The sequence below is a fragment of the Mixophyes fleayi genome, chromosome 2 (assembly GCF_038048845.1).
Source record: "Mixophyes fleayi isolate aMixFle1 chromosome 2, aMixFle1.hap1, whole genome shotgun sequence".
NCBI lineage: Eukaryota > Metazoa > Chordata > Amphibia > Anura > Limnodynastidae > Mixophyes > Mixophyes fleayi.
In genome coordinates, this window is record NC_134403.1 from 14,159,731 (window position 1) to 14,182,118 (window position 22,388).

The 22,388-nt window shown below is 42.3% G+C and overlaps 1 protein-coding gene across 1 annotated transcript in view; it reads right to left on the reverse strand.

The window, feature by feature from the left end:
• Positions 1-1,791: 1,791 nt before the first annotated feature.
• RELT (RELT TNF receptor) overlaps positions 1,792-22,388 on the reverse strand; it is a 28,356-nt gene continuing 7,759 nt past the window's right edge. Inside the window, exons 3-12 of the mRNA XM_075197656.1 lie at positions 15,553-15,627; positions 11,150-11,260; positions 10,863-11,041; positions 10,700-10,779; positions 9,922-10,176; positions 8,622-8,705; positions 7,916-7,997; positions 6,753-6,989; positions 5,628-5,808; positions 1,792-3,985 (exon numbers count right to left, since the gene is read on the reverse strand). Coding sequence (XP_075053757.1) covers positions 3,974-3,985; positions 5,628-5,808; positions 6,753-6,989; positions 7,916-7,997; positions 8,622-8,705; positions 9,922-10,176; positions 10,700-10,779; positions 10,863-11,041; positions 11,150-11,260; positions 15,553-15,627 — 1,296 coding nt within the window. The 3' untranslated portion in view covers positions 1,792-3,973. The remainder of the gene's footprint in view (positions 3,986-5,627; positions 5,809-6,752; positions 6,990-7,915; positions 7,998-8,621; positions 8,706-9,921; positions 10,177-10,699; positions 10,780-10,862; positions 11,042-11,149; positions 11,261-15,552; positions 15,628-22,388) is intronic.

Below are 22,388 nucleotides of genomic sequence, written 5' to 3' on the forward strand. Positions count from 1 at the left end.
GACAGGAGCAGACCAATATAGATTTCTCATGTTCCAGTGGCGTCACTGGTCCCTAGTAATAGGATATGGATAGATAAGCCACATTCTCTGGAATATTGGTTCAGCTCACAACAGTGCTGCCTGCAATGCATTTAGGCACTATAGCCGGACAATGCATGCTGAAAGATCTTCAGTTCCGATGTGTGTGTTTTTAAATTGTACAAGTTGTTCTGAACCAATAGAATACAAGTTGCTTTATATGAAAGTTTAGTGGGCCTTTATAACAATACATAACCACATCAGAGGACTAATCTAATAATACAAGTATATAAATACTTCCTGTCAGTTTTAACACTGCTCGTGTAAGATGACAAGCTGGTGCTATATCGAATACACTGATTCACTCTCCTGCTGCCTTCTACATTGGCTGTAGAACTTTGTAACCAAAACAGTATCCAAGGATCTGCTACACATAATCGTATCCCTCACTCACTGGGTAACTCAACACTTTCAAGAAGTTTAGAGAAACTACAGAGGCATCAGCATAACCCTGTCCCATTTCAAACCCTGAACTTTATTGTAAAACCAAAAACCCATAAATATAAATATGCATTAATAAGTTATTTAAAAACATGACATTCAAGAGATCAGAGTTTTGAAAGCTGCAAGCAACAAGGTTTAAGAATCTCAGAACTGCAAAATATTACCGACCATTGAACGGCAAAATGTATTAAATATGATTAAAGTGTACACATCCTATAGATAGAGTGGAAAAAGCCATTTGGGGCTTTTTATGAGGTACTAGAGACATTACTGTGGCTCCAGATACTTAGCGGCACTACAGCGAGACAAACTCCTAGGGGTAAATTTATCAAGCTGCGAGTTTCCAGTGGGTTTGAAAAGTGGAGCTGTTGCCTATAGCAACCAGATTCTAGTTATTTAGTACATTCTACAAAATGATAGCTAGAATCGAATTGGTTGCCATAGGCAACATCTCAACTTTTCAAACCCACCAGGAACTCGCTGCTTGATAAATTTACCCCCCCAAGTAAAAAGATAAGACTACACACACACTCATGAATATTGGTTAAGCCGGAAAAACGGCCACCTCCATAAGGAACCTGAAAAGTTAGGTTTCTAGTCTTACAACGGGATTGCAACAATATATTTATTTACTTTTTATCGAAATCTTATATCCAACCTTTCCAAAACTGAAGAATGGAGACAATCTGAGACTTCCACACAAACTGGTACAGATACAAGATGTGATCTGTTCGGATTCATCCGAAACCATAGCATGACCAATAACTCATCCAAAGACAGTGTTCAGTCAGCTCATCATTCAGAGAGTCTTTAAAAACTGGAAAAGCATTATGGAGGATCACGATTACCCAGCTGGACCACATACATGGCATTTTTTTTTTCCATATAGGAAGGCATGTAAACATTGTTTTTTTTGGTCTATTTACGCAAGAAAAGCAGAGATGTTGCATAGGAGTCCACAAACTAAAATAAACAAAGCATCTGGCATTAGGTTTCTGACACACGCACAGATTAAGGGAATGGAGGCCCCTGGGCTAAGGGCGCCTCCATTCCCCCGTGAGGCCCCCAATGTGAGCCACCCGCCGCCCCCCGTGAGGGCACCCCCCCCCCCCTCCCCAAGCGCTTACCTGTCAGTCCAGTCCTCCGTCCCCGGCGCGCTGTAAGCTCCTTACTGAGGAGATCTCGCGAGAGTTCACTCGCGAGATCTCCTCAGTAAGCAGATTACTGAGCGCCGGGGACGGAGGACTACAGTGACAGTGCTCAGCAGCATAGATCGGGCTGGGGGCGCCCCCGCCCCGATCAATAATGCTGCTGAGGACTTTGAAGGGCCCCCTGGATGCCCGAGGCCCCTGGGCTATAGCCCAGTTAGACCTCGGGTTAATCCGGCCCTGGACACACGTCATATTAGGAACACACAAAGAAGGTCAGAACATCAGCCATCCTTCACACCCAGAGAACTTCTCCCATATAATGGTAAGTGTCGCATTACGCTGCTGTCAGAGCTTTTTGTGCCCCCCCTACATGCCGGACATTATGTTCCATCTGCTTCTAAATGCTTTCAGTTCACACATGGAGACAAGGAGTCCGAGGACAAGGTCGGCCAAACAGACTAATAGCAGGCCTAGGATCGCAGTTTACCAGGTGCCAGGGGGCATGGCTGGACAAACGCCAGAGGTGGTAACATTACAAAGACATTTGTCTGCCGCTTCCCTCATTCAAACAAAACACAAATGGCCGGTCATAAAATCTGCATAGCTAAACATGTGCCACATCCTCATTTTTCAAGTGAAAATAAATCATCAGTTTATTTAAATTCACATTATTCCTTTGGCTCAGACATCTTGCATTCTCCATTGCAGTGTCAGACTCATTTAGCGAGTGCCTGCATCTTATGCACAGCGGAAGCAGCCATTTTGTTGACTAAACTAATAAAGCCCATTTAGCTAAGGATTAGCGAGGTGTTCCCCTAAATAGATGCCTCATGGGGGGGTCACTCGTTCTTATTAAATTGATTGAAAGCAGTCTCATACAGCCCACCAAATGGCGGCCTCAGCCGTGTGCAGACAGCCGGTATACTTTATTATACTTCTTTGCTTTGACTAGATCTAACGTTATGTGTTTACAAGATAGACAGTGTCCATACTCTGAACCCCAAGAAGGTGTCGCAGCTCAAATACTGCTCAACCATACGAAGGATTGGGTAAGTGGACAAATATGTATGCAAAAGTTTCAACAGCTTCTGGACTTTGGGATTACGAGATTACAGGGACTGGCAGCACTTATACTCATGTCTATTGGCTACTAGACCAATTTGGAGGCTACTTGACATTAAATACAGTCAATTAAAAGCCGACCGTTTTCGGAGCACCTACTCTGGTCAATTCAAATAAAATGACAGCTATAAAAGTTAAAACGCCTATTCCACTGACCCAAAAGCGGCCTCCTGCTGTGGTTTAATTAGTAGATATCGCCAAGAATCTATAGCCATGTAATTACTACAGAATAAAACTTGTTTCCAGAAAGCACATGTAATTGTAAGTCTTATTTTCTCTCATGTTGAGAACAAAAAAAACCTTTTACATATGTATTTGTCAATGAAACCCGAGTGCCTATATGAACACTTTCTGTCTACTGTAATACTAATTTTTATACTTTATTTGAATGATAAAGCTTGTACCTTTATGATCTTACTATCATTTAACCAACCTGTAGCTTCCACGCTGTAGTTTACAACTAGACAGTATGTGGCTCTCAGAGCTTAACAGAACTACAAGGCTCAGCCTCTGGTTGGCAGGACATTCTGGTACTTGTAGTCCCCCACCTGCCAGAAAGCTACAGGAAGCCTAAAACTGCCCATGTTTAAACCCATTTAGTGTAAACAAATTTAGCTGAATCTGTTATATACATCCCAGCCATGTAAATGTGCAGGCTGGCCTAGTGTCATTTACATTAGCATTAAAAACACAAAAAGGCAATGTGCATATAAATTAAAAACAATAGTAGCAGCAACGTTGGTTTGTAGAGTTTGAGGATGGAGGAAGTACACCGAACCCCCCATCGAAATATGAAGCAATTTTCTTCACCCTGCTCCAGTTCCAGAGAGCCCGGTTTGCAGCATCCGATTAGTCCCTTATGGGATGTCCTCACACTGTCACTATTATGAACGGCCTCTTTTCCATGAAAAATTGAAGCACGGCCTTAGAACAACACTTTCCGACGCATTTGTCTGGCAGAAATCCCCGACTCGCATCTGTATCGAACATGAAGTTTTCTGGGATTATTGTGGAATAAGAAGAGGTTTAAAATGCAGTGCAATGTAGTGCTGGACAGACAGGTCGGCGCCATACTTCACATTGTGCTTCCTTGTTAGTCCTCCTTGGACCGGCAGGAGGACCAAACCACCACAGCTTGGATTTGTGCAGGTGAACGGCTGTTGTGGCAAGGAGGGGAGTCAGATAACGTCCTGGGGGAAGAGAGAGAGAGAGAGGCCAGAGTTAGAAAGTGACTACTCAGGTTTGTGATTTCATTAGGAACCAGCAAGGTCACTTCAGTGTCATTTACATTAGCATTAAAAACACAAAAAGGCAATGTGCTGAGCCTTGTAGCAATGTATTATAATCAACATAAACCTATTCCTGTTTAACAAGACAAAAGGTGTGTTAATCTGCAGGAGAACTGGTTTACACAACGTTTGATAATTCTTTCTACCTGAAGCATGTTCCAGAAGACGTGACTCAAACGTCCCACCCTTCAATCTACACGTGAAACAGAACAAGCGTCATCACCGGACTGACGCTAAAGTGACTCACTGGAATCACCAGAAATTTTGCAAAATTCCTGCAACATCACAGGTTAGATCAGATGCCTTTCACCAAGGATGCATCAAATCCTACGGGATTTAGGTCAAATACTAAGACTGTTACACACAAGGCCTTAATGTAGACTTGTCACCTACACACAGTGGAGCAGCCTATCCCTTAGAAGTCTCAATAGTCCTGAGAATGCACCAAATCAATTCACTAGGAAGCAGTGATATCACGGAGGCATAAGGTACTTTGTTTGTCTGCTGTGTATAGCCGACAGAACCTCAAGTTTTGTGGTAGATACTGAATTCAAATAGAAGGTTGCACAATATAGTCAGGGTTTCAGGGTGAAGGCTGGTGCCCCAATGTTAAATAGAACCCAGCCCAGTATTTGTCCTAAATGGAGTTAAGTTACAATATATTCTAGCCTAACGAAAGCTCTTCTCTACGGGCAGTCTCCTTTTTATTTTACAGTACATCACGCAAAAAGCGCTTCTGCAATATTATCCTACACAAACATAATCAGCCAGTGTCCTCCTACAGTCCCTGATTTACAGGCAACAGGAACACCACAGGCCGAAAGACAGAGGTCATTTTTTTTAAATTCATTTATTATAATATATATTGGTTAATTGATACAGGCATAAAAGGCCTGGAAGCCACTCTGTATGTGGATACTCGGGCAGACAATGACATCGCCGCATAAATCTTGCAGTATTTTAATAAATGTGTGGGCGTCCCGCAGGACGGCCGCTGAGGAATCTTCCTTAAAGCACATTTTATTAAAGGAATAAAACATTCATGAGGAGATGCACTTTACAGTACGTCAGTCACCTACGCACTATGGAGATGGACTGAGCCAACATTCAGAAAATCCGTTCACTGGGAACTAGTGACCTCACTGAGAAAAGACACCAAGGGAATGATGCAGAGCTGACCACAAAATGGGCATAATTTTACGCTCAATTAAGCCAGACCCAAGATGCGTACCGCCCAGCAGATGGACGTAAAGACGCTATTTTTAAGATCCATGCCAGTAGGCACCAGCAGCATAAACTGGGCACAAGTCACAAACACTTATGTGCCATGTGCCTAATGATTAAGTGATGTCACTGGTAATGGTCTAAATTATCATGAATATTGGTTCATTCACAACATGGGGACAGGTATTTTTGTGCAAAGTCCTAGTTCTACTTTAACATACTGAAGGCAACCAGACTTCATCTGCTGCAGAACTACAAGTCTCAGCATACTCTGCAAGGCACCGTTTGCATTAAGTTATACCATATGCTCAGACATTACCTCCAACTTGCTAGTGTCTTCTAGACTCCGATTCTTGGCTCTCACTGTATTGGACAGCAGAACCCGCTGTTCAGACGCATCATTCTGGGGAAGACCTTGGGCGTTCCCACCACCAAGCTCAGAAATGGCTTTCACCTCTGGGGGGTTTGGCTTTTGTTCTGGAATCCGAGCCACACGGAACCTGGAGATGAAACAATGACCAAGTTATGGAATCGGGAAAATCAGATAATTATGGGGGAAAAAAAACAACACATGGATGATCAGAGTGGTTCAGATAATCCTAACGCTTGGACAATATATGACAAATCTGTTAAAGATTTGTTAATGAGAATGCAGGCAATCAATTCATTAGGAACAAGTGACATTACTGAAGCATAAAGAACTGGTTCCTAGAGAATGGATAGGCTACAAAAACCTATTAAACAGTAGTACAAAATGGAAAATACAGCAAGCAAAGTAGAAGACCTTTCTAACCACAAACACGTCTGGAATAAACACCAGGTGATTTGACTGGTACTGAGCAACCAATCACATGCTGTCAGCATGCAAGATGTCACACCTACTTTTCAAATTTCTTCTGGGAATGTTACTGAGCAGACAGACAGCTTTAAGTTCAAATTCTAAATTGTCCTTGCTAAAATGTGTCACATTTAAAGCTGCACTACCACCTACATTGAATATTTTTACTAAGCTGTCCATAGCTGGAACCCCGGTGGCTGCTACATTGCATAATTTTTCCAATAGCTCTGCTGGTTTAGAAATACAGAAACCTGCAAATCAATTTTATTCAGCAATGTTAAACACTGTGGGTTTAATAGGAAAAGAGAAGCCCCAGAAAAAGCAGCTGCACGGAGCAGCTCCACAATAGGGCGAGGGGTACCTTAGTAAAATGTATTAATTCGTATTACTGCAGCCTTAAACAAAATTTAAGTATGGTAAAGATAATAAATGGCAACAGTTTACAGCATACTTTCACATCAAAAAATATTTTAACATTCTCAAAATCTTGAGGAAAGCCTTTAAGAAACAGATATGAATAGCCAGCAAATGATTGGTCACTTTAACTTGGATGCAGTTATCACTAGTTCTTCCCTCCCCCACTTTGGGCCTACAAGAGACACTTACCTGCCCACAGAAAGTATGGTGATCTCTCCAACTCTGGCTGCTTTGGTCCCAGTTCTGACTGTTTTGGTAACAGCAGCAGGAACTGTGGCAGGTTGCGGAGATGCGAGGACCTGCGGCCATTTCTTCTGACTGCAACGGGTGCAACATGTTCCAGAGCGGGAAGCAAGGCCCTGGACAGTGTGCAGGTGGTGCTGGTGTTTGCAGAGGTTTGGCATCTGGGGGAGGAGGTGCAGCCTACTGAGCAATGGAAGCAGAGTGGGGTCACAATCTCTCAACGTACTATACACATCACCAATCAATAAAAGTTCTAAATCATAGTCCGAGGAACTCATGAGACAGCTACTCAGCCCAGAACTATAGGAAGCCCAGGACACTGTATAGAATCATGCAATTTGTTATTCTGTGCAATGGTTGAGTTATGACGCAACATGAATAACATAGTGCAGTAGATCCCAAACTTTCTCTGTTCAAGGCACCCTTAGGATCTCCATAATTTTTTCAAGGCACCCCCAAGCCAAAATAATTATCAAGTAGTCCCTCTCCTTGGTTACCAACAGCCCTGGCTGCGGCACCCCTGTGAGATCGCTTGGGAACCACTGCCATAGTGCAGGATATTGTTATCCACGTCCCTCCCTGATATCCCTGGTCACCAAAGAAGCATCTATCTTCACCTCAGGAATTCATATACAACTTAGGCACTTGGGCTTTTATAACTGTAATTAGTGGGCTGCTTGTTAGGATATGGGAGGGTCACATTTCAGAGGATGGGTGTGACAAGGTCATTTCTAATTATGCCCCTAGTAACAGTAAACAAGATTTATAAACTATTACAGATTCTCTCCTCAATCCAGTCCATCTCCACCCAATAAGAATAATAAACCAAACTTTTACGAACGTTTAAATCTTTTTTTTCTGGGAATTCTCCCCCAATAGATCACACTTTCAGTAAAAGCACCAGAAAGTTTGCCCACCGACTCCAGAACCCAAACCCTCAATGCTGCTTGTGTTGAAAGCGAAAAAGGGAGGCTTGTTTTTGTCTCTAGATCTCCATTTACCCCACTGGATATTTCATAAAACCAGTTTCCACTAATCCGCCATCTAGTTTAAAGCAGTTCTTCCTTATCTCCTGAACCAGTTACAGTTTTATCTGATGTAGCACTCACCTTTGGGGTGACTTGTTTCCTATTGTGGAGATCTGTTTGTTCTGATAGTCCTTCAGCAATTCTTCCAAAGCAACAGCATTTTCTGATGACAGAAGAGAGGAAAATCATATTTGCAATCTTGTGACCTCACCAGGGCATCAACTCTCCCACTGCATATAGCCTAGGAACGCTGATCTATCCGCTCACCCCAAGGAAACAATGGTCAGAGAGGGTGGATAACAAAATAACCAGCCAATGTTCACATGCAGGAATAGGTACCACTGGCAGATGTGCTCAGTCACTGACAAAAACATAATCTGGGCACAAACTACCTTTTCTGCACTTAAGGACATTAAGCTGAAGTAATATTTGGTGTAAAACCCAGTATTAGGCCAATATAATATACTGCATCACAAATATGCTGGAAGCCTTAGTCACCATATATGACCCCCCCCTCCCAAAACAATACCATTGTTAGTGCAATAGCCCAGATATCTGCTGCAAAAGGGGACATCACCTGAATTTGGGGCTGTGGCATAGCCTGGCCAAAATGGTGAGATGCCTGATCATATAGGAAGGGGTGGCCTAAAACTTTCCCAATTTTTACCAGGAGGTCTATATTTATTAGTCAGACCTGCATTAAATAGATTAAATGCAATCTCCGATTGGTTGCTATGGGTCACAATACATTATATAACCCTGTATAATCTGAATAAAGAGGACTGACCTTTCTTTTCTGTAATAAGACGAACAAGGACTCCAATTGTGTCTTCATTTCCATTCTCCTCTAACATGTCGGAGGGGTTGATACCTGGGCATAAATATACAGCAAAATTAACTATTTGTGTAAGAGACATTGGCTTATAAGATCTGCTAGAGAAGACGGTTTGTTAGTATTGTTTGATTAAATATTTGAGCGCACCCATCACTAATCTAGATAGAACGTTCCCCCGACATTCATGTTCGATAAACCACTCTACAGATATTTTGCTCTAATGAGCAAGATGGGGTGTATCTAAATAGCCTCTTATCCCCTCTCATGCTCAACTGTATCAAACTCATACAAGTTGATCTGAGGAATTTTTCCCACCCACACTGGGTTTTAAATTGGAGATCAGCTGTCCGGATGTCCAGACCACAACTTCTTCCAACCCTTTAAGGGAGAGTCCTTTGCTTTACATAGATATACGAGCAGTGAGAGATATTTTATGTCTATGGGGACTTGTTAATCTAAGTAGGTAAAAGCTTCGGAGATAAAAACAATTCAATCTCCATAGCAACATCCAACCGTGGAGGTCTCTACAAGCAGCGTTACTGCAGACACCATTCATTAATTAGGTCAAAATGCCTCAATGGTTATATCAGTTGCTCCGAGGTAACGTCAATACCGTCACCCGACTCTTAGCAGCTTGTCAATTAAATAGAAAGCAGAGAGTGAGATCAGAATATTGGATCATCATTCTGCAAGATTTTCAGTGGAGGAGACCCACATACAGGTTCTAGGAATAAAGTGGTCACAAAATGGTCACAAGATCATTTAAGAAAGATAGGAAATTGTCACACCTATTATCATCTGTAGTCTCTGTATTAATTTCCTAAGTTTTTACAAAATATTCGGGCTTGGCCAGAAAGCAACAACCTAGTAATATCTCGAGAGTATTTATAATAAACTGGATGATGACAAATGTATAAGTAATACATTTCACCAATATTAAACCGATCCATTTTTACACTTATCCAAAGATGCTCATCAGCCGGACAAGTATAACAAGGTGATGAAGTGAAATGGAATGGGAAGAAGTTTAGAGGAGAAGTTGTGTACACTAAGGTTCATTATAATAGGTCTACGTTGTTCTGAGCCATCGACCCACCCAGGGAATTTAACACTCCTTGTTTCTTGCTCCCTATGTCGGCATTCTTATACCCAGCAAGGTATGGCAATTATTCCTACATTACAGTATTATAATTGCGGTATCTGGTATAAACCAATTCTAACCAGCTGAGATTAAAGGTTACGGGGATCTCACCCTCCTTTTCTGGACAGGCCTCTTCATCCAGCTCCTTCTGAGCCGTGCAGTGGTACCCCTTCTTCTTCAGCAGGTTACACAAGAAGATGCCGGTTAGACCCATCATGCAGAATACCGGAACAATAGCCAATACCGCGTATTGCGTCCCAGAGTCCTCCTGCACCCCCTTACGTGTGCTGTTCAGGGATGAATTGGGGTCTGGTTTAATTGCAGCCTCCAGCGTTCTTGGAGAACGACCTCTTAATGTCCTCTGACCTGGAGAGAACAGGGGGTGCAGAAATGAATTGTAGATACAAGTTTAAAAAAAAATGTTACACACACACACACACACACACACACACACACACACACACACACACACACACACACCTCTCGTTGTTTCGATTTCCTCGATCAGATTTCACAACTTAATTAAATAATGTTTAAGGAAATACACTTTAAATTGTACTCAAGGTCTTTAAGTTTCAGGCAGTAAAAGCAAAGAGGGAAGTTGGATATTTAAATTAGGGTGTTGGAAGTTTTCCTTCTTGGTATACACAACACGTAATAACGAGTGTGTACAGGAAACAGATCTTCCTGGATCCACCTTACACAACATATTTATCATACATCACTGATTCAGCAGAATCTAGAGAGATTTCACCTTTAATAAGGTCAATTCCTGAATATAATGGGCCCCATGAACCCTATGGATAAGTCCTTATTACCATCGTCTGAAACCTTAATATGGGACATGGACATCATAATGCAGAAAGGAGGATATATTATGAGAACGTACCTTCACACCCTGCCGTGTCTGGGGGAGCCAGCCAGCATGCGATACAGGTGCTGACGCTATTGGACACCAGCGGGAAAAACCTGGTGAGAGATACCACAATAGATTCAATAACCACGCGGTCATTTTGGACATTAAGCCAAGTTAAGCGGCTTTTGGCACATACCCCGTCAGGCAGTCTCCACACATAGCATCCGTGCTGCGCGTCCCGGCAGTGCGTTGTATCCTCTTGCGCTTGTTGCACTGGGTGTGCAGAATACATGGGGACATGTCTAGACGACTGGAAAAGGACCCTGGTGCACAGACGCGGCAGCCGACGCCAGCACCCGACCCGAAGCCACAGATCTGACCAATGCAAATGAACATATGAATACATAGTACAAATATATACTGCTGTGCAGTACACTTAGGTTGATAAAACGGAGAGGCCTATTTGATATCAGAGGGCCTTACCCCATCTGGCTCCTGTCCTGCAGGACATCTTCTACAGTGTATACACTGCCCTTCATCGTCCAAGTACTCCGCTTTACCACACTCCTGGCAGAGTCCTTCCAAGATCTGAAGCTACAGAAGAAAAAGAAGATCATGTTATATGGTAATCGGGCCAGTCCAACATCAGCTGTGTTGTTCAAAAATTACACTAGTTTTTGAAGTTTAGAACATTCAGCCCATAAATTCATTAATCTGACTCCACTGAAGATCATCATCATCATTTATTTATATAGCGCCAACATATTCCGTAGCGCTTTACAATTGGGGACAAACGTAATAAACTAATAAACAAACTGGGCAAAACAGACAAAGAGGTGAGAAGGCCCTGATCACAAGCTTACAATCTATGGGACAATGGGAGATTGACACATGAGGTTAAGTATACATTTTGCATCTTGGCCCAGCCAGACTGCAAAGGTAAGGTGACTCATAAGCTAAATGATCTTGTCACACAACAATGTTGGTCCGGGGGTAGCTGTAGTGAAGATACAGCCTATCTAATCGCTGGAGGCCAGTGACATCACTCTGCCCCTCAGTGACATCACGAGACCTCAACAAATGAATAGGCAGCATTCTTATATATTAGGTCAACTCACAATATGTCCGCCTCTACCGTGTGCCTGTGACAGACGTACGTAATGGAAACGGATTTATAACAGATACAGTCACATTCATTTATAACTGATCGAGTGTATGTACACTTGCAGGATTCATAATGCAGTTACACTTCAGGAATGACTGCAGTCCCTGTACTGCGGAGTTAGAACTGCGGTCTGCATGTACTGAACAGAGATTGTCTTGTATCCTGCCTCTGTCTTATTTATAGAACCTGCTTGGAGAGAAGATAAATCTCCCACAGCTCTAGGTGAACTTTGTTAATTAGAACACAGAACATTGGACAGGAGGCAGCGATCTGACAGAGGTGGAAACATACTGTACTGAAGCAGAATGCTTAACCCATTTACATCCCGACAGACCCAAGCAGCCGTTACTGGTACAGTCGCCATGGTCCGTCACGTCGTTCCACAATCCATTTAATTTCAAACATTCTTCCACAACATGGTGGAGATCTCTCTATAAACTACATTCGTTATTAGACAGTTACAGGACTGGAAGGTGAATTGAATGGCTTTATATATCCGGCAACAGCCAGATCTGGTGCACCTGCCGCCATCGCCTCTCCGCCATATTGGGTAATTGACATCACTGCAGATATTACACTGCACAGTAATACATTTGTGGTACAGAGTGGCCCAAAAGCCCTTTATTTCTGCATTACCCATCAGATTCTGGCCGCAGAGTAACCCCGGGAGGACCACACAGAGTGTAAACGGAGATAAGAGCTGGTCGGACGTGCAGCAATTTACATGCTCTATTTACAGACACAGAATCCGAGGAGAGAGAGAGTCTGGTATTTCTTTCATACACGTCTCTCTCACACATCAGACTTTGGAAATTAATTTTTAGAATTCATGTATTAATGTGTCGGAGAAATATAAGCGGCACAAGGCAGAAAAATCATCCTGAAAAAAGAATTCCTATTAGAAGATCTTTGGATAATGTCCAGCATTAAATAAAGCGACCTGACATCTAAGCAACAAAGTCACAAAACCTCAAGAGATATAAATTGCCATACTCTGCATCCTGTATTAAATTACACCGTACTGTGTATAAACCAGTCTAAAATCAAGCGATTATTAAAATAGGTACAAAACTGCAGTACAATAAGCCACCCACAGCAACCAATCGTATAATAACCCTGATCAGGCCGGTACACAAGAGAGGAACTTGCATCTGATTGATCCCTATAGCGCCTGCAGAACATCACACAGCACATTAGAAAGGTGAACAACAGCGTAAACAAAAACCTAAGGACACAGCTTGTGCTGGACTATTAAACAAAGTGCGCCTGGCCTATCTCTGGTGTCTGCTTTCGCCTATACACTGTTCTGTCTTTTCCATCAGTCTATCTTTTGTCTTTGATGTTCTATTGTATTGTTGTACCTTAGGAATGTGGTTTTCTTTGTTCTTTTTCTTGGGGGAGGGGAGAATTGTTACTTGTTTTGTTTGTATTTTCTAATCTTAAACTTCAATAAAAAAAAATAAAAAAAAGGTTTAAATAATAAAAAAGTAAGGAAATTTAATAAGGACTGGTGAAAGAGACAAGAGAGCAGTTCTATCTAAATGGGTGAGCAGCATTTCTGCAGCAGTGTCAGATTACAGCATTTCCCCCAGAGGTCCCATTCCTTGTGCCACAAGACAATCCTATCCGTTTACTTATCAGTAACAATCAGTGGGGCCTCCATCTGTTCTCTGCAGTCCACATACCTTGATCACCAGGCCTTTTACTACAGCAAGAGGCTTCTTAAAGCAGGCCATCTTTCCATAGATCGGCTATCAAATAATACGGCTTCACAAAACTGATAGCATTTCAGAGATGAACTCTTTATGTAAAAAGGACCCGTGGGCCATTCAGGAAAAGCTGCAGATTTTTGTGGTGCCTTATAAATATACAGAACACTTGTAATTCAATGTGAGGAGCACAGACCACACAACGCATAGGAACACCGGCTTCCCCAGTCAGTGGATCAGAGATCCAGTAAAACTTATTTACATGGATGGAGTTTTTTTAAAATGGGCATCATTTCCAAGAGTAATGGATTCAATTAATAAGGTTTCCTAGTTATTATTTCTTTGCAAAATACTTCAATCTGCCAAGGGACTAGATTAAACTATAGATCTCCAGATAAGTCGGTAACTCTGTGACCTTAAGGTCCACTCATACCAAACCATGTGCAGCTTCAATAACTATAAATTAATATCTAGTCCTAGGGATTACTTTCACTGTTTGTTTTTTTTCTAATCTGCAGATATTCTGTGTAAAATTTAAGCAACATATTTATACAGAACAGAACGTTTTCGTTTTTTGCAGTATCTAAGCCCTCCAGCCAATAAAAGCTTCAGGACCCCGATTCATCCAAGTCAAATTCTGCCTTTTATCTGGACCCCATCCAATACTAAACTTTTGATTCCACTTGAATTTAGTTATACACAGCAATGTTCAGGCACAGTTAGTTATCCCAATTATAACCCAGTTAGGATCAGATTTTTATTAAGCGTACTGGAATATCTTGACCAGGCATCTAACGGATCTGCGTTGTACATAGAACGTCAGCAGAATGTTGTAGAACTCTGCAGAAAATAGACATTCTGCAGTTTTTCTCCTCTTCACTGTACAGAATTGTAAAAGGACATCGGAGGAGAGTACAGACTGTCACTGGGCTGTGCGCACACCTGACTACACCGCAGACTCAAGGACACGGCTCCCTTCACGCTGGGCGCCCTCTGCCTGTCAGAGGCAGCTGCAGAGACTCCTCTCCCTGCACATCATCCATCAGGGGCGTCATACAGAGTACTGCTCATTGATCTCTCCCATCCCTGCCAGATTCCTACATCTGTGCAGACTGAGCCTGGATTCTAAGAGTCTTTCCCCAAAAATGACGTCTCTGCACCCAGCTTGAGTACAGATAGGTGCTCACACTTCACTACAAGATGCCAAAAGGAACCGATGACAGTGTCTATGTTCAAATGTTGAAATACTTTCACATACCAAAAGAAAACCCCTCAAAACTTCTGTGCAGCTTCTGTGTGACAGGAGTGCTTATTTACATGGCATTTCCCAGAAGTAATTTCTTGTATATAGAGTGGTTTATTTACAATGGCTGTACATTGTATAAAACACTTGGATTGCTGGACACAGAGTGCACACATGCAGTGATTGGGAGACAGTTTGGTCCATAATTACCGATCCACATAATTGCAGATATGGGCAGTTTAAAAACAACCACTAGTTTCCCAGACATCTTCTGCTAATCACAGCAGTAAGCTAAATAAAATGACTGAAATGCAACTTTATATCCATCTGTATTGCCTGAAAACTTGGAGCATTGATTTGCAGCCCTACATCTCACTTTACAAAGGTTCCATTTACCCTCAGTATGGAGGCCCAGGGATGTAATATGAAAATGCTTTTTATCAATTAAATATGGATTTAAAAGTTGATAGGAAGAGAGACAGCTGTTCTGCATTTCCTGTGACGTGTCTCAGTGTCTTGCTTTGGCAGCGCAGTAATTGTAGTTTACACGGCACAGTTATAGGGTGTGTGAACAGCCTTTCACAACACTGATGGGAGAATCTACTCCAGGTCCAGACTTCTATTTACTAAACAATCTTCTGTCATGAGACAAAGGACATCCACAAGCCCTTGACCTGAATACACGCAGTTCTGTAGGAAGAATGCTTACACACTACACAGCGTGACCGGTGGGGTTAGGATTGTTGGAGATATAAAACTAGTCACTTACAGTTAACAAACAGGAAACAAGTAAATGTACATTCCTCATCTTGGACAACAGCTGGGCGTCTTCCCCGGAGATGATCTGCAACAAGAAGGAAGATCACATTCAAATCAAAAACCATATTAGTGCCATCAATGAAAAATATACATAATATGGATATAAAAACAAAATATTAGTATAGCTGTATTATTCTCAGCCAGAAGGTGACATTTCCTATAGACACAAAGGCATATGGGACGGTGGGATAATCTTAAAGCAGTGGTCTACTCCTGAACAATCCTCCCTTCTTAATGTTCTGTCTCCCTTACATACCAAATAAGCAGCGATCCATACCCAGTTATTTCCCAAACCGAGATTGTATTGCTTATGTGATGCCAGCTAGTGTCCAATCATTCTATATGAGCTACTGAATTATATTGGTTGGACAGAGTTCTCTTGCTGTGCAAGGACTGCCTTCAGTAGGACAGACAGGAGGTGTCCAAAAAGTGGACAACCGCTTTAAAATATTAGCAGTAGGACACTTGTCCTGAATTGACACCAAGATGAGCATGGTAGATAACGGAGGCGATTTGGATGCCCAAAGTGTTATCGGACCAAAATGCATATGCACATGATTTGAAGCCCAACATCCGAATACACCAACCACAGGCATTGGTCAATTAAAGTGGGCCTCAACCCCATAGAGCATAGGAGTCCAAAAAGGCAGTTCATCTACTACTGTTGGATGATGGCATCATGTGTCCATCAGCTGGACTACACTAAAGGTGCCCTGCTGGGCAGATATCCGGTGTTTCGGCAGCCAAATGAAGTGGGCACTGCAACATTGTGGGTAGTATAGCAACTGATGTCTAACAAAGCCCCATCTTCCACTAACACACAATATAAGGAAGTGGTAACATCTATATTCCATAGAACTTCCTTATAACAAAGGTTTGAGTGCGTGTGTGTGTGTGTGTGTGTGTGTGTGTGTGTGTGTGTGTGTGTGTGTGGGGGGGGGAGAGATAAACTCATCAGGCAACACCCCCCACTCCTCTCAGTATTTCTATAGTGGCAGCTCAGTATGTCCCAGGCCACACACGTGCCTCACAGATCTCTCAGTGCTCTGGCATGCAGTCCTCCTAATTATACAACAGCTCGGGTCTATCACCCCTCATGAAAATTCTTATAGATTCAATAGAAACATGGAGTATATTATGGTTTCTAATAATAGAGTTATTAGTATTGAGATTTTATTTCAGGGATAAAGGTACCCCACGTGCTGGAGTCACTTGCTCTTAGAATTAGACTTCATCTCAATTTCTGAACCAAAACACATTTCAACAGATCATCCTCTGGGTTCCAACGAACCCAGACCAGCAACAATTTTCTATACAGCTTCAATAGGTGGTTTCTACCTCAGGCCTCATATACCCACTGGTGGGCATTTACTGCACTAAACAAATGCATGTGGGTATATAGAAGAATTCGACCTCAACAATTTGCTGCAAGTCAGACCTGACTGCTGTAAGCCCCAATGCAGTGACATTTTATTTTTACAACGCTGACAGTATCTTAGATTTAAATACATTAAATGCATACAATATTCTTTATGCAGGCCTCTCTAAGCGGATGACGTCATGCTGCACAAGGCTGTAGTATGTGCTCGGCACACGAATATAATAGATGGCAGGCGTCCACTGAGATCTATTTGTGTCATGTCCATTCTGAGATTGCTATAATAAGCTGTCAGTGGGGAGCTATTTTTATCCAGCTCCGCTCTGGATTTTTATGCTGTCTCATCAGCACCTGAAAGAGAGCAAGTTCGGGCAGAGAGAGAGCGTGTCACCTGAGTACCTGTATCAGGTACGTCAGCACATCTTACAGCGCAGAGATTCATTTCCTACTGTAAGGGCACAGGATCGTCGGGAAGTTTCATTCCCAAAGCCATAATTAACATGGGTGGCACAGACTTGTCATCACTTGTAAATGCCAAGGAGAACAGAATCATAGAGCATCTCACACAGGATGTGACCGGGATACAACTTCCTCCTTATCGTAACCCCAGAGACCTCAACCAAGTTACAGCGTGGATGTGGGCGGCCGATGCATATAGGTCACGGCAACAAATGCTTCTTCCCACAGTGCACTGCAGCAGTGGCTTATATATTTAAAAAAAAAAAGTGGGTTGTGGGCAGGGGTCATGCTAGATATTATTAATCTAATTAATTTATGGAGATGCTATCGCTGCTAACTGCAACATGTTTGGGAGCAGGAGACTTGCTCTGCATATTAAAAATTCAGGCCCCTTCTGGTTCTAATGATTAAGCCTATTAAATTATTTACTTAATTTGAACGTTTGCGTAAATTCTAGGTCTTATTTTTGGCTTAAAAGAGAAAAACCTAGAAAGGACATAAAACGACTGCGACCAGGCCTTTAACCGGGAAGTGGTAGTGCAGAGAACCACAACGCAGGTAAGCCAGGACGTCTGAGATTTCTACAGGGAAGCTGCTTTTCCTGACAGACTTCAGACAAATAAAATACAAAAGATACAGAGGTCGGAGAGATATAGCTGGATACACTAGTCCCATACGGATGGGAGAGAGTGATGTCACATCATGTCTAACAATAGACCATAGTAAAATGATCTCCAATAAATACTAGAGATTTTGGCTTTGAATGGATGGTCGGAAATCCTGGCCTGAGCCCCAGGAGATGTGTATTTTATGGAGACCTCCCGCTTCCAGGATTACAACATACAATCACTGGGTTCCTGTTGACTCAGGATGTGCAAGGAAATTATCCTTATAGCAAAGGATGGGTCTTCGTCACATCATTTAAACTGTAAATGTCTTATACTGAGGCAACCATATTGTGGAATGAGTCAATATTCACGAGAACGCAGCCTATCAATTCACTAGTGACATAAGCAGCGCTACGTACTTACTGAACCAATAGGCTGAGTGTATGTTCAACCTGCATAATAGCTGCCTTAATAGTGTGTAGGTGTTGGGTGCATTTTAAAAGACTATTCTCTATTAGTGTATAGTTTCCAGTTATTTCTACTCTCAAGCATGAACATACAGAGACAGTCTATCATCTGTATGAGACAGATCATATGCTATGTACAGCCAAATAGACTATACATGGAGGTTACTCAAAATATTTATGGGAAAGCATAGGGAAATGTAGAAGAGTGACAGTCCATCAGATATAAAATCATTTTTTTTATTTTCCATTACAATAAGGATCTATCCCAGGCAGATGGGTGGATACAATCTGTTGGTGCAATAAACATTTAATGAGATAGTACAAACCAACAATAGGTGGAAGTTTGTACTGTACATTGTTGTCTATGAAGTGTAAGCCTCTAAGCTAGGGTCAGTCCTCAGACGCATGCCCAGTACTATAAAGTCATTAAACTGTATTAGCCAACTGGAGCCAGAAACAAGACTGACACTCTGCAAAACTGCATGTACACAATGTCCTTTATGGACCCCGATCCACAAATACCTGCATCTGCTGTAAAGAGCCAGTATAATTTATTAAGCTTTTAGATAAAACAAAACAATAGATTAATAGTCTCCCTTACACAGTGAAGTGTACAATAAGCACCAATAAATGTTTTACAAGACATACAGAATGCCATGTGCCAATCTGTTACAGGATTTATAAAATGCCACAAATTAATCCACTGTAAAAAGGACAAAGGACAAACACATCCCAAACCTGATGGGAGCTAAATGTTGACATTTACCCAATTACCTATAGAAGCTATAGTCCTCTTATCAGCAATTTTAAGCTCAGAAAGGCTCCTGGGTAAAACTTTCTATACACAGGAAGATACGATCCAAGTCCAATGTGTGAGGTCAGACAGATCAGTCATCACCCAACTGCATATTCCACCCGATATTTCCTAGATGCCCGATAGGCCGTCATCAGCCAATACGAGCAGTAACTTGTAGCCAATTAAGTTGTGAAACCACCAACATGGCTTTTCCAGGTACCACAGCGTGTAGGTACCTTCTGTGTCAGAAATTGTGTCGTGCAAAGTAAAAATCTGTTTTCCTTAATCACAGCTCAAAATACGTTCAGCTCCGCCAAGTCCCAAACGCGGTTGTATATATGCATTTGGGAACGTTAGCAATGGCTTCTGTGTACAAAGCAGCTTTTATCTTGGGTCATTCAAGTCAAATAAAGACAACTTTACATCGGTGATTTACAACAACCCACAGCAGCGCCACCTCCCACCTGCAGGACAAACACCTTCTCTGTATCCATAAACACATCAGGTTATTTGTGTTTTTATCATGTGACAGCGAGTTCCTCCTCCCCAAAAAGCTGAACTGGAATCTGCATTGTGTAATATTTAGTGACCTCTCAAAATATGTTTTAGCATTTAATAAGAGTAGATGGGTAAATTATAGATTTCCAAAGCATTTCTGGGGTCTCCTGCAACAAGGCTGCACTTTGATCCCCACTGTCAAACCCAAGTTTACCTCCCTCATATCCTCACTAGATTCTGTATATGATGAGGAAGTCTTACACGGCAGCCTGGAAGAGATTGCCAAACACTGGAAACATAGGGGAGGGAGCTTAGAGGGTCACCCAAAGTGCACAAACAGGAATTCAAGGTCCTTGTCCAATATAGCAAAGAAAGAATCATTTTAAAGCGTATCCGTTGGAAGCAGCCATTTTGTTGTCAACTTAACCAATATTCTTAAAAGGTGTTCACTGAACGCTACCTGACCGTACCAGATTCAGTAAACAGCTGGAAGAGGAAACTCCAGAGGAACTTCTATCATGAGCGGGTACCAATAAAAAAAAAAAAATATACGCAGAGCCACACACAAGTGGCCCAGTCTATGTACTTATTATTATTACCATTTATTTATATAGCGCCACTAATGCCGCAGCGCTGTACAGAGAGAACTCACATCAGTCCCTGCCCCATTGGGGCTTACAGTCTAAATTCCCTAATATACACACACAGACTACGGTCAATTTGTAAGCAGCCAATTAACCTACTAGTATGGAGTGTGGGAGGAAACCAGAGCACCCGGAGGAAACCCACGCAAACACGGGGAGAACATACAAACTCCACACAGATAAGGCCATGGTCGGGAATTGAACTCATGACCCCAGTGCTGTGAGGCAGAAGTGCTAACCACTGAGCCGCCCATACTTCCCGCCACATGCAGGCTCTCTCTTCCCCTTCCTCTTTTGGGCAGGGTTCTGCCTGCACTGAGCTCAGGCAGCCAGTCTTACCAGTCAGGTAGCAACTTGTGCAGACATCTGTCAGTGACAGATACATTCAGTCTTCAAACATCAAGCTCTTGATATCAGCTAAATTAGTCTGTCTGATAAGAAAACTATTTATTAACTACTTTATCTACACAACATTTTGTTGGACGATTTTGAGGGTTATTTGGTAACTACATTCTCTCCACCATCTCTCGCCATATATTTCACCCTATACACATTCTTTTGTGATGACAAAGTGATAGATCCTTTTGACTTGGTGCAAGCAGTGGATCCACTAAGGGTCTACGTGATCTATAGGCAACATAACAACAACAACACAATGTGACAATTTGAATGGAACGTGTCACCGTTGTCTACGGTTTGGGGGCATTTTGCAGCTGATGAGGTCTCCTCTGTGTATGTTTAGCTCCACAGACCACAGGTCCTGGAAGGTTCAGCCAGAATATAATTTAATGTCCTGTGTGTTGCATTATGTAGGAGAGTTGATGACAGAGTCTCTTGTACTGGCTTTTGCCCAGAATGAGGTCTTTTGTCAGACACACAATGAGCACAGTAAAAGGACTGAATAATACAGAGAGCTGTGAGCTCACTGCTCCTGGATTGCAGGCAGCCGCAGATCAGATGACTTGTGATGCATATGCGTTGGGAGAATGCAAAGACTCCAGTGTGACCTTCACAGGCGCGCAAACCGCTTCCACAGTAACCGCTCTGCTCAGCAATAGGGCACCCTGCATCCTCCGACAGCTGCTGCGTGAAACAGGGCCAGGAGCTTGGAAACCGAAATGCAAACATCTCAACCCATGATATAGGTAAATGGTATATATACTCATACAGAGATTCAGAAACAGGGGGAGATTCATGCAGACCAACTTCAGTTGTCTGTAGCCGAGCGTGGGAAAACAAATCTAATACCCTCTAAACGTAAGATATAAGTCATGGACAAAACGGTTCTGCTGTAATGACTTTATATTTAGGTGGCACCAATCCCCCAAGAATATCCTGCATATGTTCTAGAACAGGCTTAGTTATGCTGTGGGACTACAAATCCATGCATGCCCTGACATCCTCTGCTATAAGATTACATAAACAGTATATCTCTAGCAGTTGTGGAACTGCAAGTCCCAGCATGCAATGACAGCCTATGGGCATGCTGAGGCTTGTAGTTCTACCACAGCTAGTCGTCAGCACCTTCTATTTAAGGATGCCAGCGAGATAAATACTTATTTATGATACATAAGCGCACTTTATCAAGCTCCTGCAGTAAACTAAATACAATTCAGAAACATGCAGCAGTAAGTTACTCGACACACACACACTCTAGTTCTCAGAATACAGAGGTACTAACCCTCAGTGCTCGTCAAAGTACCAGTCACCATAAACAAGTCCCTGGTTATCTATTCCTCCCAGACTTTCTGCATGTATTACGCGTGTTGCCGTCTGATGTAAACATCAGGGCCTGCTCATGTAGATTACACCTTGCACAGTTCAGGGATCAAAGCCCATTAACTTTATATTTTATGTGCAATTCCTTTTATACTGCTATCCTTATAGCATTGATAAGGATTGAACCATTTCTCATATTTATGAAAAAAAAACAACA